Consider the following 17454-nt stretch of genomic DNA (forward strand, 5'->3'; position numbering starts at 1 on the left):
CCCCCCCCCCCCCCCTAGACACAGCTTATCAGGTTAGTCTATGAAACACACTTCATCAAGTTAGTCTAAGATCTAGCTCAAAATATTGAAAATAAACTAAAAGACCTATAGCTCCAAGGATTGTTTTTTTTTTTTTTCATTGTTAATTAAAAGCTCTTTTTCTTAGATTTTTTTCTCCTATTTTCAACACACATGCAGTAATTTATTTAGAGAGATAGAACCTTTTTTTTTTTTCAGAAAAAATCCTATTATTCGAATTTTTGATTATTCGAGTGGGCTCCGGAACCAACTGATTCAGATGATAGAAGTTCAACCATAACTAGATAATTCCTATCTTCACAAGATAATATAAGAATTATTTTATTAGAGTTTTCTTTATTTTCCATCTCTTTAATGCATTGTTATTTACATTGCTAATTAAAATTCATCAAATTTGAAACCACGCGCTGCTTTAAATTTAATGACCGTTTGCCGTATTAATCATTTGGAGCCATTGCGAAGAATATCTTAGGTCAAGTATGAAAGGATCCTCACCTCTGAGGTAGATTTATCGATTGAGCAAAGAGGAAATACCGGCATACTGAGTTAAATTGCGAAAGTGCTTACCAGGAAACCATGCAATAGGGTAATAATGAATAAAATATGAAAAATGTTTTGTAATTCCAATGACTCTTTATATGAACTTGGTTCCCACTACTGAAAAAAATTATTACTTTTTTGAAGTTAATACAACAACACATATACAATGTTTAACGATGCTCTATTTAGCGACATTCTATATATATATATATATATATATATATATATATATATATATATATATATATATATATATATATATATATATATATATATATATATATATATATATATATATATATATATAATAAGGAATGAGTTTCCTCTTATAAGTGATACTAAACATTCCTAACAGCAGGTGCGCGAATCTCGAAAAAATGTCCCGTGCGTAACGCTAAGTTTTTAATTTTTCCAGCTAACCAAAGCCTTCAAAAAATAATGCTGTTGGGGAATAATACATGCTTTAATATAAGAGTACTATCAAAGCATAGCAGTTAATTTCATATATAATTAACAGTTACTTGAATAAAATAAAAAACTTAGTGTTACGCACGGGACATTTTTTGAGAATCGACCAGGTACGAGGGCAAATCAAAAAGTCTTTGTGCCTATTTTTTATTAGCCAAAAAAAAAGAAACATACAGATAATTACAAATATACTTAGTAAACTATGCCACTTACACTATTTCTCCACATAGTCACTACACCTGTTCAGACATTTGTCCCATTGCAGCACTAAATTAGAGATCCCGCTGTGGTAGAATTCTTCTGGCTGCCTGTGGAACCACCGTCGGTCCTCGTTCTTGGCTTCTTCGTCACATGTGAACCTCTGCCCTGCCAAAAACTTCTTCAGTGGAGCGAAAACATGAAAATCACTAAGGCAAGGTCTGGACTGTAGGTGTTCCTGTGAATTGCTATGGGCTTTTGTTCGTTGCTCCATACAAAACGAATAACACTTCGCAGCTCATAAGTTGTAAAGGTCTGAAGAACAACCAGCATCTTAAATGACAGATAGCAGCTCAGCTCTTCCGAACAAAAGGGAGATACGCCTGGTACGGTTCAAGGAACAGTCACTGCTATGAATGTATATGTTTGCTTTATATTCACAGCCATATTTCGGCTGGAAAAAAAATAGGCGAAAAGACTTTTTGACTTGCCCTCGTATTCAGAAAATCGATAGAAAAATCGGAAACATTTCACCTCGTTTTTTGGGAAATACAAATTTAAGAAGAAGAAAATTAAATAAACATGTACCAAAAATGTCCATTTGTTTTCACGATTCTAATCTTTTACTGTAGGAATTTTTCCTGAAATTTTAACCATGAGAAAAAATCCTTTTTAAGGAAATCTCACGGTTTTGATGAAATTTCGGGAGATATTTACTTTATAAGGGAGTTCGGGAGAAGATATCGAAATTCGGGAATCTCCTGAACAAATTGGGAGAGATGGCAGCTATGTCAGGGTTGTTGGTGAGCAATTAGTGAGCAGGAGGCAAAAGCCGCAAAGTATAAGAATTTTTTTAAAATATTCATCTCAGTGTGCTAATAGTTACAAATGTTTACATTTTTTTCCTCCTTTTTCCTTTACAGATCAAGCTGTTGATGACACAGATTTCGATTCTGCTGACGAAAAAAGTCCAGAATCAGAAGATGAGTTGGAAGCGATCCCTGATGATCAGGAAAACGAGGAAGATGACATTCTTACTTCATTACCATTGCTCTTAGGGCAAGATAACCACGTCTGTGATACAATCTGCATACAAAGTGTTGCCCTCAAGCGAAGCCTGGACATGGCTACAAGGGTAGCCGTTCAATCCATCCTCATCGAGGAATGTTCAGAAAACTTTCAAGTAATACCAGAATCATCGTACGTAAATCATTCATTGTACTACCCCTCGGACTATTGCCTGGTGATGGCTCTAAAACAGCTCTTTCGAGATCGGGTTATCAAATCTAGAAAAGTTATAGCGGAACTTGAACAGTTGAATCATAATCTGAATCAGGTTTTGACGAGAAAAGCTCCATTAACGAATTCTTCACAGACGATAGCTCAACCAATCGTCATACCACAACTTCCGAAGACCAATGCACTGGCACCAAAAGAAGGCAAGTTAATTTTGTATTAAAACAAGGTATTGTACAAAATACAGTAGACCTTTATTTTACGCGGATTTGATTACTCACAGTTGTAAGATTTGTTGTCATTATTTTGCTTTATGTGTATGAGTTTTGATTTTACGCGGATGCGGCATTGCAAATAGAAAACATTTTCCCGTCTTTCTAAGTCCAAACTCCTGAGATTGCTGATAACATTCAATGAACAGCTTTTTGGAGTGCTACTGAGCGAGCCTGGGCCACTGTGTAAAATGTGTGTAGTATATAAATAGTTTTTTATCATTCTAGGTTGTGAATTTCCTTAAAATGTGCCATACGACTAGGACTTGAGTTTCTAAAGATGCCTTCATAAAGCAGTGGCTACCGGAGCCCCCACCTCTCTAGTTGAGCCACTGCTGCTCACAGGGCCCGTGCCCACTCCAGGATGCAGAGTTGAATGTTTTCCACCTACATTTCTCCTTCTGAACCAGGGTTCATACTCAATTTCAGAAATAAAATGAAGGAGTTTTGGAGGAGTTTTGAAGGAGTAAAATGAGATTTTGAAGGAGTACTAATGGAGTGTCATTAAATGATGTCATACATTTTTTCAATATATTTGACCATCTTCACCCTTTATCACAAAGTGTCACACTTCACCCCAAACTCCTCTTGTTGTCACGTCATATTTTTACAAACATATCGTTACAATAACTGTGTGATGTCACTTTTTGTCGCCCTCTCTCTTCCCCTTGTCACAATTTCATGAGCCTGTCTCCTCCTCAAAGCATGACATCACTTGTGGATGACCCTTTTTACAATATCATAACTGCAATTAACTAAACAATAGGGAAGTTTTCGATTTTTCAATTACGATAAGTAGTTTTTTTTAAATCAATTTTTAAAGTTCAAGCTCTTGTGACGTCAAATGGCATAGGAAGTGACGTCATCCCCTCTTCAGATAGGGGAGAAGCGAAGGTCACGCATTCGACTTCGAAGACGAAACGTAAAAGGCTTTCTCCTCGCATTTAACTCCTCGCATTTCTGGAACATTAAACCTCTCATCCTCTCGAAAATATTCAAATATCTCATTGGTGTTACTTGAGGAAGATTATTTAGATTGTGCTTTAATGAATCCGGTCTCCATAGTGTGTTCAAAAGGATTATTGAAGTTCTAAAAAATAAAAATATCAGCGCGCTCAAAATGTTCCTAGCGAAAACAAGGGATCTTCGGCGGAAGGCTGCCCATTCGCGCCCTGTGACGTAGGCTCGTGACGTTTCAGAAGCGCGCACTTTTGCGCGTGGATTTTTAAAAATTCATTAAAAATCAACCACGGTGTTTTAAAATTCGGCGATGGTGAATTTTTTAGTTTTGAGAGTCAATTAACAATATCCAATAGCCAAAATATAAACATTTAATAGTTGCAACTTCCCTATTGTTTTTTTAAAACGCAATCACTTAATATAGTACATCTACTTATGTATTTTTAAATATTTAAATAATAATTAGACAACCTGACTTTTGCTGCTGAGAGTGTGGTGGAGGGAAAAACAGTAATCATAAAACTTGAAAAAATAGCCAAGCACTATTTAAGCATGTTTTACTTCACTTAAGGAATGTCTTAGTCTTCTAATAAAATTCTCACCTTCAACTTTTATGAATTAACTATGATCAATTTGGAAATTGAAAAAAATAAATGCACAAAATTACTACATTAAAATCGCCTTTGTGACGAAGTTAGTAATCGAAGTATTTTAACTTTCTGTTATAGAGGACGATTATGTAGTCTTGACAGGGTTCGAAAATATCATGATATTTTCCAAAATATCGAAGATATCCGATATTTTGATATGTATCCGATATTTTCAATCAGCACAAACTTAAGTCTTTAAAATAGTAAATTCATACTCAAATCACTCTTAAATTATTATTATAATATGTAGACTTAAAATTAAGGGAACTTTCATTATTTATATTTAATATTTCATTTTACATTTTTATCAATTTTAATGGAGTTAATTTAGCATTAGTTGTTTTACTCATTTTTCTTCTATTAGCCACTTTTACACAGTTAAATGATTCAGAAATAAAAAAATATGCATCTGTCACTGCACAGTCATAAGACACTTATTTTTTTCTGACCAACATATAATATTTAATTAGGCACTTTTAATATAATTAAAATTTTAGCATTACTGATAATTTTATGAATATAAAACAAAAGAATTACTTTGCTGCATTAATGATGGATTAATACATCTTAGAAATATGGTACATAACTTTTTGGTTATTTTTAATAATAGAGAAACAACAATAGTATGATTAATATAATTTTTACATTGAAAATACCATAGTTGAAAAAATAAATATCAAAAATATCAAAATATCATGATATTTTCAAAATAAATATCGGATATGTATCGTGATATATATCATGATATATATCGACTGATATGTAACGGCGAACCCTGAGTCTTGAACTAAAAAAGAAGGAGTTTTGAAGGAGTTAAAACCAAAATGAAGGAGTTTGAAGGGCCCTTCAAAATAATTTCATAAATGAAGGAGTATTGGAGGAGTTTTGAAGGAGCGTACGAACCCTGTGAACAGAAGAAAAGAACATGTCTTGGAAAAAATGAAGCTATTTCAATAAAAAAAAACAAAGAATGTTGGGAAAAATTCAATTCTTTTTAAACAAAATCTTGATGTAAATATTTCCAGTAGTTGCAGAATATTGGTCAGCTAACTACGTTCTTCCACTCACCTCCTTCTTTTATTCCCTCTTTTCTAGTTCTTTGAAAACAATGCTACAGAAGCCTCGCCGCCCTCCTAAAAAATTATTAAAGAGCGTCTCAAATTTTATTTCAGGGCTCAATTTCTTTTTTTCTGAAAAAGAGCCCCTGAACAGCCTTGCTGTCTAACAACATCGAAGATGGTATAGTATTCCGTTTTGAAGCTTCAATTTCGAAAAATTTCCGGGTCCCTAACGTTGACAAACATGATCTAAAGTCAAGTGTTTTAGATTACAATTTCGAAAATTTTCTGGAGGTCCGAAAATCCCCTCACTTTAATATCACCAAAAGGACGACCAAACTTGCGTCGAAAACTGAAAATTCAAAAAATTTTCGTGGGGAACCTCTCAACCTCTATCGGTAACATCATTGAGAAACGTCTTTTAGGACTTCAATTTCGAAAAATTTCCAGAGAAGAGCCCTAGAACTCCGATTTTCCTAACATCATTGCGGATTGTCTACAACTGCGTTTTTTGGAACTTCAATTTCAAAATACTTGGAGAGATGTAAATTGATTCGAAAAATCGATTGGGCATAGTGCATGAGTTTCATCCTTTTCTCTAACAGGTCATTCCATACAGATTCAACGGATGAGTTCGCTCGACCATTTTTAATTTTTTTGAAACTCATCCCAAAAAGATGCATATGAATGATGTTTAAAACCACTTTTATTTTTTCTCTAACCTTAACCCTTGATTTTTTAGAGGTCATCAAAAGTCATTTTCGAGTCAAAAATGGGACTTTTGGACCTTTGCATTTTGGCCAAAATCTATTTGAATTACATTTATGGCGATTAATTTTACGCTTTGATGTTAAATTGCATAAGATGATAGTCTTACATGCTCAGTTACGTGGCTGTAACTTAATAATTAAAATAATGGCAACAGGTTAAAGTTCAAGGTCAAATGTAAAATTTTTACTCATTTCAAATGGTCATAGCTCGCTTAGGGGATAAAAACACAAAGTGAAATATGGCAAAAACTAATCACTAGAGTCACACTAATGAGAATATATAGCTGTAATTGTGTGATTGTTTACCCTTTTTAAATTATAGCCCTTCAAAGATCAGAAAATTGAAAAAAATGACATTTTTAGATCCCTGTAAACCAAAAGGGGATGGAATTAAAATTTAAATTTCTTGACCAATTGAATATTCCAGTCAAGTACTGTACATGTTATATATATTGTTTTGTGTATTTGGTTTATAAAAAAGATACAGGTCTTTGAAATTGAGCAATTTTGCTAGTTAATTTACGCACTAAAACAGAAATAAAAAGTGTGAAAACTTTATTGCACTTTCTTAAATGACCTATATAATATATTATACTGGAAAAACATATTTTTAGTATAAAAAAACTATTTTAATTTGATAACTTAGAAATATTTGGACATGAATGAGTAGTTCATACTTGATTGACAGCTTAAGTAGTTAATTTATCAGGGTTGCCACTCAATTTTGGAAAAAAAATTCCCTGTGTTTTTCCTGTATGAAAATAAAACATTACAAACGAGCGAGCACTGATTATTTGGAAAAGAACATTAATATCTTGATAATTTCACCACAGGGTAAAAAAACGAAACACAAATTTCTAAATAAATAAGGGAAAATTAATTTGAATTCATAATAACTGAAATAATAGCATGGTGGTTGAATATATTCAACTTTTTATTCGAAAAAAAAAAAAAACTTCTCTTAGCCATAGACCTAAAAGTGTATAAGTGACCCAGAACAATGATTATTGACGACTAATTTCATATACTCTAAATTACCATGAAATTCAAGATTCTATTTTTATGATAAATATTTTAATATTTACTTTAAAAAAAACTTTCAAGCAAAATTTTTTATTTTACTTTATTTCTGAACTTTATTAATATTCTCATTATAATTATTACTATTTATTTAATTTTTGGTAGTTTATATATTTGGGAATTGATTTTTGTAATTGTAATTTAAGAAGGAAAAAAAATTCCCTGTATTTTCCAGGTTTTTGAGGAAATTTTCGAAATTCCCTGTATTTTCCCTGTTTTTTTTTGTTGATTTTTGAATTCCCTGTGTTTTCCCTGTTTCTTCAGGTTTCCCTGTGGCGTGGCAACCCTGTTTATAGACTATCTACACACACAAATTTTCAATACACATTAACATATCTAAATTGCCTTAAACATATGCAAAAACATTATATATACAAAATTTAAATTTTAAAAAGTGCGTTTTTTATTTCTTGTTTGAGTGTAGTTTTGAAAAAATGAACTCACCTAGTAGTCCTATAGCTGTAATGGTGATTCAAGTATATGGCGTTTTGGAATGCTTTACCAAGACACATTTATAATTGGATACTTTGAAAATGTACTAGGAGCAAGACAATGACAGGAGTTCTAAATTTAGTGATCAACACAAGCTGTGTAATAACTTTTTTGACAATAATGGGCATTTTCTTTTGATAATCTTTTTAGTAACACACTATTCGTCATACCTATTGCTAGGGGACAATAATTTTACAGAGATAATATGTAAGTACGGTGGCATAAAGCAGTGATTAAATGTTGTATTGGGAATTTTATTTGCGGAGTCAAACCTTTCTTGCAGCATTTTTTCAGCTAGTTTAATATACTGAATGCTCACAAGGATACATGCAATATTTAGTAGCAAAAATGCAGAAGGTATGCATTTCTGTAGGAATTAAAATGTGACTTTTAGTAGTTCTTTGCAAGCTAGTCTTAGTAGTATCAATTCTTTTTACGGTTCTTTTGATTCTGTTACAATGTCCATTACCGTGTGATATTGCATAGCAATGCCATTCAGCTCTCTCAAGTTGACATCCGTTTCGTGATTACATAAATTAAGAAAGTTCTTTCTATTTTTGTTGTGTATTTGAGTAAAGTATTTCAGTAAGCCATATGCTGTGTCACCACCAGAACTATAGTACTACTGTGTGAGTTCATTTTCTTAAAACTACACTGAAGCAAGAAATGAAAAACGCACCTTTTTATTCCTTTTAACTATGTAGATAATGCTTTTGCACGTGTTTAGGCAAGTTACATAAGTTAATGTACAGAGCGTATGTTTGTATGTATTGAAAATTTGTGTGTGTAGATAGTCTATAAATGAACTACTTAAGCTGTCAATCATGTATGAACTACTCATTTATGTGCAAATATTTCTAAGTTATCAAATTAAAATAATTAATTTTATACTTAAAATATCGTTTTCCAGTATAATATATTATATAGGCCATTTAAGAAAGTGCAATAAAGTTCTCACACTTTTTATTTCTGTTTTAGTGCGTAAATTAAGTAGCAAAATTGCTCAATTTCGAAGACCTGTATCTTTTTTACAAACCAAATACACAAAACAATATATATAACATGTATAGTACTTGACTGGAATATTCAATTGGTCAAGAAATTTTAATTTTAATTCCATCCCCTTTTTGTTTACAGGGGTCTAAAAATGTCATTTTTCTCAATTTTCTGATCTTTGAAGGGCTGTAATTTATAAAGGGTAAACAAACACACAATTACAACTATATTTTCTCATTAGTGCGACTCCAGTGATTAGTTTTTGCCATATTTCCCTTTGTGTTTTTATTCCCTAAGCGAGAAAAAATAAAAGTGGTTTTAAACATTATTCATAAGCATCTTTTTGGGATATGAGTTTCAAAAAAATTAAAAATGGTCGAGCGCACTCATCCGTTGAATCTGTATGGAATGACCCTAATGTCAACAAATATGGTATATAATCACGTTTTGAAACCACCAATCCATGAAAAAAATTTCTTGTGTGTGTGTGGAGGGCACCCGAACTCCCTCCCCCCTAACATCCCCAAATCTCTAAAACTGTTTTTAGAACAAGAGCTTTAAAACTTTTCTGGGGGGAGTGCCCCTGGGCCCCCCCTACCTCTATTGCTACATGCTCATCTTCGACCAACCCCCTTTCAAAACCATAAATTTTATCAGTCATTCTCTCCACATACAATGCATATACTAAAGATGCTTGATAAGATTGAGGCAAAGAGAAAGAGAGAGAGAGAAAGAGAATGGAGGGAGTAACATTAATTTCATATGGGAATTTTTTTTAAGTGCCCTCTCCCCCATAAAAATTATTTTCTGGCTGCGCCATTGCAATAAAGATCAGCCCCTAAAAATTCATATTGGTATTCAGACAATATTTCCTAAAAAAAAAAGTGTTAAAAATTATATGTACAGGTTTCAAATCAAAAACATGGACGAAAGTTTAACTTTTTTTTGTTCACCTAAAGTATACATTTAATCCTTAGCAAATAGGGACATTAAAATTGTTAAAATTTTCCAAAAATTAAAAAATTACAAGATTTTTTGAAATGCCTTCTCAAATGTCAAGCATGATATTTTGATACTTTAAACGCGTTTTCTCAGAATGTTGTATTTGCAATTTTGTATATCATTCAAGCAGTATTAACTCCATTTCAAATTCTCATTTAATTATTATTTATTGTTTTTTCTGTTAATCTGCGTAATGTGCTGGATGTTTTGACCTTAAATCTAAATAATTGGTTAAATTTTTTTTCTTTAAATATAAATTAGCTGTTATCATAAAAAACACGAGTTTTTGAAGTGCATTTCAGATGGAAAAAGATGCCATAAAAACTATGGCCTGTATAATTCCTTTATTAGGTTCAATATATTGAATCTGTGGGTGAATTCGATTTATTGTAATCATTACTCAAAATTATGCTAATTAACTAATAAAATGTTATTACTTATCAAAACGTTAAGTTATTTGTAAATGTTTGCAATGGAAGCATTTTAAAAAGTTCAAAGGATAAAGGTCTAACTTTTAAATTGAAATTTGAAAAAAAAATGTATTTAAGTCAAAAATCTCCATTTGAATAAGAAGAGAATCCTCGAAAATCCTATTAAAATAATATTCAAGTCTTCAAAACTCGTTGCATCAAGAACAACGATACACAAAAAAGAAATCCCAACAACAGTTTCTAATTATCATCAACCAGTTATTTATTTATAGGGACTTAGGAGTGGGATCAACCTCTACAACAAATTTCTTGAACCACATCATTACTCTTGGGATTTCCATCTGGCAAGGGGGCAGGGCTGGATCTAGGGGGAGCAAGCCGGGACACTTGCCCCGGGCGGCAAATTCTAGGGAACGGAGAATTCACCTTATTTGTGTTTTTAAAAAATGAAATTAGTTAGAAAATCTTGAATGAAGATAGGTAAGGACGGCATTTTCAAGCTTTTTCCCTGACTCAAAAAAATCGCAGATCCGACACTGCGAGGGGGAGAGAGGCGTGATCAAAACCCAACAATTTTTGAATGGTAAAATAATCATAATGCTTATGTTCGACGAGCACAACTGGTAGCGACCGGTTGGTTAATCACGTGACAGCAATGACGTCAGCGGTTACTAACCGGTTGTTTACGAACCAATGCTTCATCAAATGCTTTCGGTTGATCACTGGTTACTTGCGCAGACATGACGGGGACGAATAACATGCAAGTGAAAAATACATATTGTTACAAATTCTGTAAATAGTAATTATTTTTGTGATTAATTTGTCGTAATCTAGCTAAATTTGGCGTTTATTAAATTAACTTTTATCTAAAATTATTGTAGTAACGTAACCTGTAAATAGTTTCTTGTAATGAATATACAGCCCCCGTACATTCGGCTGAAGTATTCAGTCCCCTCTTTTCTGAATGATAAATTTGTGAATGGAAAGAAATAAGATAGAGGTAGAACCAGAGAAGTTTCTACGATTTTCTGGAATATTTTAGAGCTCTTTTCGGGGTTTTATAAATAGCCGTGCAGCGGAATAAAAAGTTAGTCTCGAGTTAGTTTTTTCTTGTAAATCGTGTCAGTGGTACGTTGGAGAGCAGCATTAGCTCTGTTTTGTGAAGCCTTTGAGCTGTATTTTCTTGCATATTTTAATGTAAACACGTGGTTGACCATTGTGTTTACGGTGTTAATCGATACTTGCCTAATTGCTATGGTTAATTTAGCAGTTGTAACTATGCTTCCTGTACATAGCTGTAAATAAATCTCCTGTGTTTTCTCAAGAACTGTGTCATCATTTCAAGAAAGTTTGAAGCTGCACTGGAACTCTCAACAATATAATTGGTCAAAAATGTCACGTTGTTCCATCAATCAATCAATCAGCGGTCGACTGGTAGATCAACTGGCGAAGCTCATAAAACGACATCAGAAGCAACCAGTTAACCGGTAGCTCTCAAGAATGCTGCACTTAGCACCGTTTACTCACCGGTCAACCAATGAGGTTTGTTGAACGCAAGCATAATGATGTCTTATTTTTCCTATGGACCCCTCGGTTTGTGTATACACAACACATGCATTTATTTATCAAGGTTGCTATGCTTTCCTGTTTGTGCCATTACACAAGTTAGTGTTGGCAGCAGTACAAATAGCAGTAGCAGTAGCACAGCGAAGGGGGGGGGGGACACCCGTAGAGGAATTGGTTTTAACATAAATGTAAAGTATAATACAGTAGTTTATGCGAATGAAAGGGCTGTTTTGATTTTTAAAAACCCATCAGAAGGTATTTTTGATCAAAAAACCCACCTCAGAAGGTTTTTTTTAAATCATCCCTCCCCCAAAAGGTACCTTTGTTGAAAAAAAAAAGGTATTTTTGATTTTAAAAAGAAAAAAAAAACAAGATATTTTTGATAAAAGAAAAAACCCTCCAGAATATATTTCTGGCTGCACTAGTGAGTAGCAGCGAGGATTTTCTTTCTGGAAGAACTTTCCTATCGAAAAGAACTTGCATTACATGAATAAATAAATGAATAACAATAAGATCAATCACATTTCCTTACCATTTTTGTTGCTGCATTCTGCTACTCCAGACATTTAAAACTATACATGCTTGATTAGCCACCATCAAAAAATACTGTTAGTAATGGGGAAAAAAGATTTTAGTGCAGCGAGTGAAGAAAATGTTTTCTAGCAACTTTTAATATAATACAGTTGGATTGAGCATTGTGCATCTTATGCGTTCTACTACAGAAAGCCTTGCTTTTTGTCCTCAATTTTGAAACTAAACTTAAAGAGGTAACAGAATGGTTAAGTAAATTTTCTTTGCTTTCAACTAACTACCAACAAAGTTGGAAGTTACAGGGTTGCCAAATACTCCGCAAAAATGGTGAAACTTCGCGGCTCTGCAAAGAAGTCATTTTGCTGTGCATTTTCCAGCCGAACGCTTTCAATCTTATATATTGCTATTATCGTGTCAAACATGTAAATATCGGAAATTTAAGATGCTTACATGCTCAAAGATTGAAATAGTGTTTAAAGCCTGTTTTACAAATTTACAAATAATTATTTTTATACTAGTACTTAAAATGATTATTAAACCTCTAAAACAATTTTAGTTAATTGGTTTTAATTATTTTTATGCAAAATACCAAATTGCTCCGCAAATTTTCAAATTGCTCCACAAAATCACCACAGATGCTCTTCAAAGTGTTCCTCCAAGGTTGGCAACCCTGAGGTTATCAATTCATGATGCATGTAATTTTGATTTGTTTCCCCATTCATAATTTTTCATCATACAAGCTGCTTCAACTTAATAAGCATCCTACTTTTCATTAGATATGCATAAAGCAGCTTTTTTGAAAACCCAACTGAAGATAACTCAATAATTTTTTTTCCAGAATTGAACCAATAAAAAGAACTTCAAGAAGAAATTCTAAGCTTTCGTCCCATTGCATTGTTGTATTTAGTTTAACAATGCATGAAATCAACTTCTATTTATTTTGTTTTACTAGTCATAACTTTTCTCTGAATAAATCAATTTTTACCTTCCTCTCCTTCCTGAAAAACAGTCAACACTCCATAAAATCACTGTATTATTTTATTTTTAAAACTAGTGGTACCCCCATGGTTTTGCCCGTAATAGAAAAATTAAAAGGTCTTTTGGTTCGCCTGTATATTTACAAATAATGTATTGTGAATTTTCTCGCCAATTGGCTTGTACCCATGTTACGGTTCGACGTTGTGATAATTTCATATCTCGCCAGTTGGCTTGTGCCCATGTTACGGTTCCATGTTATGATAATTTTGTAATTTACTCGTCCATCTTAAGATAGTTTTGTTCTTAAAATTGGAATAGAAAAAGAATCACATTGAATTTTCGAAAAATCGCTTGGAGGTGCACACCCTTATGCTACAAACTAACTTTGTGCCAAATTTCATGAAAATCGGTCAAACGGTCTAGGCGCTATGCGCGTTACAGAGATCCAGACATCCTCCGGACATCCAGACAGAGGGACTTTTAGCTTTATTATTAGTAAACATAATGAAAAAAATATCTGTGCAAAACTTACATTTCACCATCATTACACTACATTGAGTGTGAGAGAGAATGAAAAAATACCATATGCTTTAGCAGATTGCACCCCATGGGGAGGGGGGGGGGGGAATTCAAGAATTTTTTTTTAAAGAGAGCTAAAAATGTTGGCTTTTAAGGTTTACAATTTCATTGAAGGGCACCAGGAAGCCCCTATTTTAGCAGGTACTGAGTAACCCTCACCCGAGAGGCAAGGGGGTTTTATGTGTTCATATTTATTTTTTATTCTTAAGGTCTCATTTATGTGAAATGCAAGGATTTATGTCTTAAACATGTTTTTCTTACTGTATTTTTCTTCATTATTTTGCAAACTGGAATCTACCACTGCAGTAAAAAAGTAACAAACATGCAAATGCTGATAATCAAAACAAGAAAGATGTGTACAATTGTTTTCCACCTGTTCCACTGAAATTAAAGGCTTTTTTTTTTTTTTTTTTACAGCTTTGCTGGTACAAATCAAGCAGCTAAAACCATCCCAAAAAGCTATGCAACGAGATACAAGAAAGTTAAATTCCAGGTCGTATTTGAATCGGCAGAACAAAAACTACATTTATGAATCAAGCGTGAAGACCAATCGAAGGAGCAACTTGCAACGACATCACTCAGGAGCGAATAATAATCGCAAATGTTGTTAATTCCATGCATTGATAAAAGGAAGTGCATTTGATGTCAATTAATATTCAAATACATCTTACAATAATGTTTAATATTAAAAGGTAGTTCAGCTTAACCTCATCAGTTCAAATCCGGTGAAAGTGGTATGCTAAAAATCCTCAAGTATCGTTTTGAAGTTTATATTCAACATGCTTTATCTGTAAATGAGCAGTTCATAATTGCAGTAAATTTTGTTCATTGAAAGCTTCCTTATTCGGTTTACATGACCTAGTAAAACCAGGCAGTATGCCCCCACACCCCACCAGGGGCGCCGACTTGGAAAAATTATTGGGGGGGCCGGATGTCACTGGGGTTTAGGGAGTATGTTAAAGCACGGAGCCCCCCCCCCCCGAAAAAATTCAGATTTTTGTGCCTTGAAAATGCCAACTTACATATTTTCTGGTGTGTATAATTTATACAAACAAACATATGTGACAGGGCGTTTTCAAAGTAAAACAATCTAAAAATTGGTACACAAATTTTCTGCTTCAATTAGATCATGTCACTTGCCTTAAGTGAGGGATAATTTTACAGTTCCATTTTGTGGGGAGACGTGCAGTACCATAGCTAGGCTACGGCACTATACAAGGTAGTGCACTTGAGTTGCATGGAAAGGCACTCCCAGTGGCACCGATTCAAAACAACTATTGGGGAGAGGGTACCATAACGGGGGCCTTGCCAGTTGAAATTTTCTAAATTTGAGATAAAAAATAGTGAGTTTTAAAGTTTTTTAAGCATTTTAGAGTCACATGATCAACATTAGAACCCCAAAAACTCGACTCTCGCGTAAATCGACACTCTGAGAAAATCGACAAGACGACACATTTTTTGGCTTTGAAAAAAAAAAGAAAAAAATGGTATTTTTGTGAAAAGCTAATTTAATTTACAGTAATAATTATACTTTTAGTCTATTAGCAGTGAATATATAGCTCTGAAAAGATTGAAATGATATTTAAATAAATCTAAACTATCATTAAAAGAATAAAGCATAAAAGATTGATGTCGCACTTTGATTACTAAAAGTGAAATAACTAATTTAAGCTTGCTTTGAATAAGGCTCAGAGTTCATTAAATAAAAATAATGTCTCAAAATTAATGCTTTAATAGAGTTAAAAAAGTTAATAAACAGATAACTTCATTAACTCTAATAATTGAAGAAAACTATCACGCCTTCCATTAAATGTACAAATCAAACCCTGATATATTTTTTCCAGATCAGCAACACTTATTTAGATGAGATAGCCGCCGACGACAGACTTCATCCGAAGGTTTGCGCACTGGGACAAATTCTATGAGTGCTCTCAGCACCGTAACACTATCCTTATTCACACCACTCGTTTTCAATTAACCTGCTTACTACAGCAATAGTTATTTGTTTTAATTCATTACTGAATGTATTTTACAATGTAACTATCTTCAAACAAGAAAAGTAAAAAAATACCAACATAATTTTGTGATTTTAGAAACCACAATATGACAAATAATGTTCTTAAATTATTGAGGGGGCTCTGCCCCCCAAAACAAACTATTGAGGGGGCTCGGGCCCCCTCAAGCCCCATGGAGTCAGCGCCACTGCACCCCACCCCCCTAAATTTCTAAATATCATTTTTAACAAAATCTGTAAGGGCCCCTCTCCATATTTACGACGTCAGTAAGTCTCAGTGCTGTTTTTTTTTCCAACTTTTTGGCACCTCCCCCCCCCTTTACTACGGGGTTTGCAAGTGTGCAGATAATATGGAGCATTTTCTTGTATTATATTTTAATATTATTTGACAGAATATCATCAGATGATTTTTTTTTCAATATAAAAAAAATGTTTTCAATTTCAAAATTTGCTATGCCTGGCAGGAAAGAAAGAGGTTTTTTTTTCAGCAATAAGAAAGAAGTTTTATGGTATAATTTTCTTGACAGAAAATGCACTTCTTTAATTAGCAAGATTAGTAGAGGTGATATAAATATAACAGTCTTGTTCTTATGTTTACAGCCAATTTGATGGACTTAAGTTGAATTCAAAAATGTTTATTTTTCTTCTTGTTTTTGAGCAATTACTAGAGCATGAAATTATTAATGAATGTATACATATTATTTGTCACAGAAAGATATCAAAATGTGGAATTTTTTTCAGTTTGGTAGTTTACTGATCAGCAGCATAACCTAGCTGTAGCATATCAAAAAAGATTTACAACAATAATTTTTGCTCAGAGACGGGAATTTTTAGTAGTTACCCCATCTCAAACAGCAGTTTTTGAAATTTTAAAGAACTATATAAAGAACATTATTAAAACAAACTATACAGTCAATTTTTTAGCAAAAAAAAAAAAAAAAATATATTAAAACCAAGAAATAATGAAACAATCTGGAAGACACATTGGATTCAGATGATATATTTCTTTAAATTTTAGATTCTACTTAGTTATTCATCTACAATAAAATTATTAATCAGTTTCAGAATTAAGAGATTAAATCATCAGTTAACAAATACAAATTGCTCTTTCAGCTGTCATCTAATGAAAACGAATAATGAGCACCTGTATTTGCTTAAGAACCAAACTTATTTAAATTGTTTTTAACTGTTGTTATTTAGGGGGGTCAGGAGGGGGCCAATTGCATGCATCACCAGCTTTGAAAAATTAATGTATTCACAAATAAGTGGGCATAGTTTTATTTTTTGAAATTAAATTCACTTCAATGAATTTATAGCACTTGCCTCCCCCCCCCCCCCTTGGGAAACTCGGTTTCGGAATGACAGGCCTGATTGTTTCTAAAATGCAAATCTTATGTGCTAGTAAAAAAAAAAAAAGATTTAAATCTGATAGCAACTACTTCAAAACTTCAGTTAATAATTACATCACATTATCAATTGTTGCACGAATAAATTGACCCTACTAGTATTGAGCTTTGAATAATATGTACAAGACAATAGAACATTTTTTTGTGCACCCTAGGGATAATCCCCCCCCCCCCTGTTTTGAAAAATT

At 33.1% G+C, this 17454-nt stretch overlaps 1 protein-coding gene across 1 annotated transcript in view; it reads left to right on the forward strand.

Moving 5' to 3' along the window:
- LOC129225920 (uncharacterized) overlaps window positions 1-17069 on the forward strand; it is a 54847-nt gene extending 37778 nt beyond the window's left edge. The window contains exons 3-4 of the mRNA XM_054860452.1: window positions 2169-2684; window positions 14264-17069. Of these exons, the coding sequence (XP_054716427.1) occupies window positions 2169-2684; window positions 14264-14457 (710 nt within the window). The 3' untranslated portion in view covers window positions 14458-17069. The remainder of the gene's footprint in view (window positions 1-2168; window positions 2685-14263) is intronic.
- Window positions 17070-17454: the final 385 nt, after the last annotated feature.

Source organism: Uloborus diversus, chromosome 7 (assembly GCF_026930045.1).
Source record: "Uloborus diversus isolate 005 chromosome 7, Udiv.v.3.1, whole genome shotgun sequence".
Lineage (NCBI taxonomy): Eukaryota > Metazoa > Arthropoda > Arachnida > Araneae > Uloboridae > Uloborus > Uloborus diversus.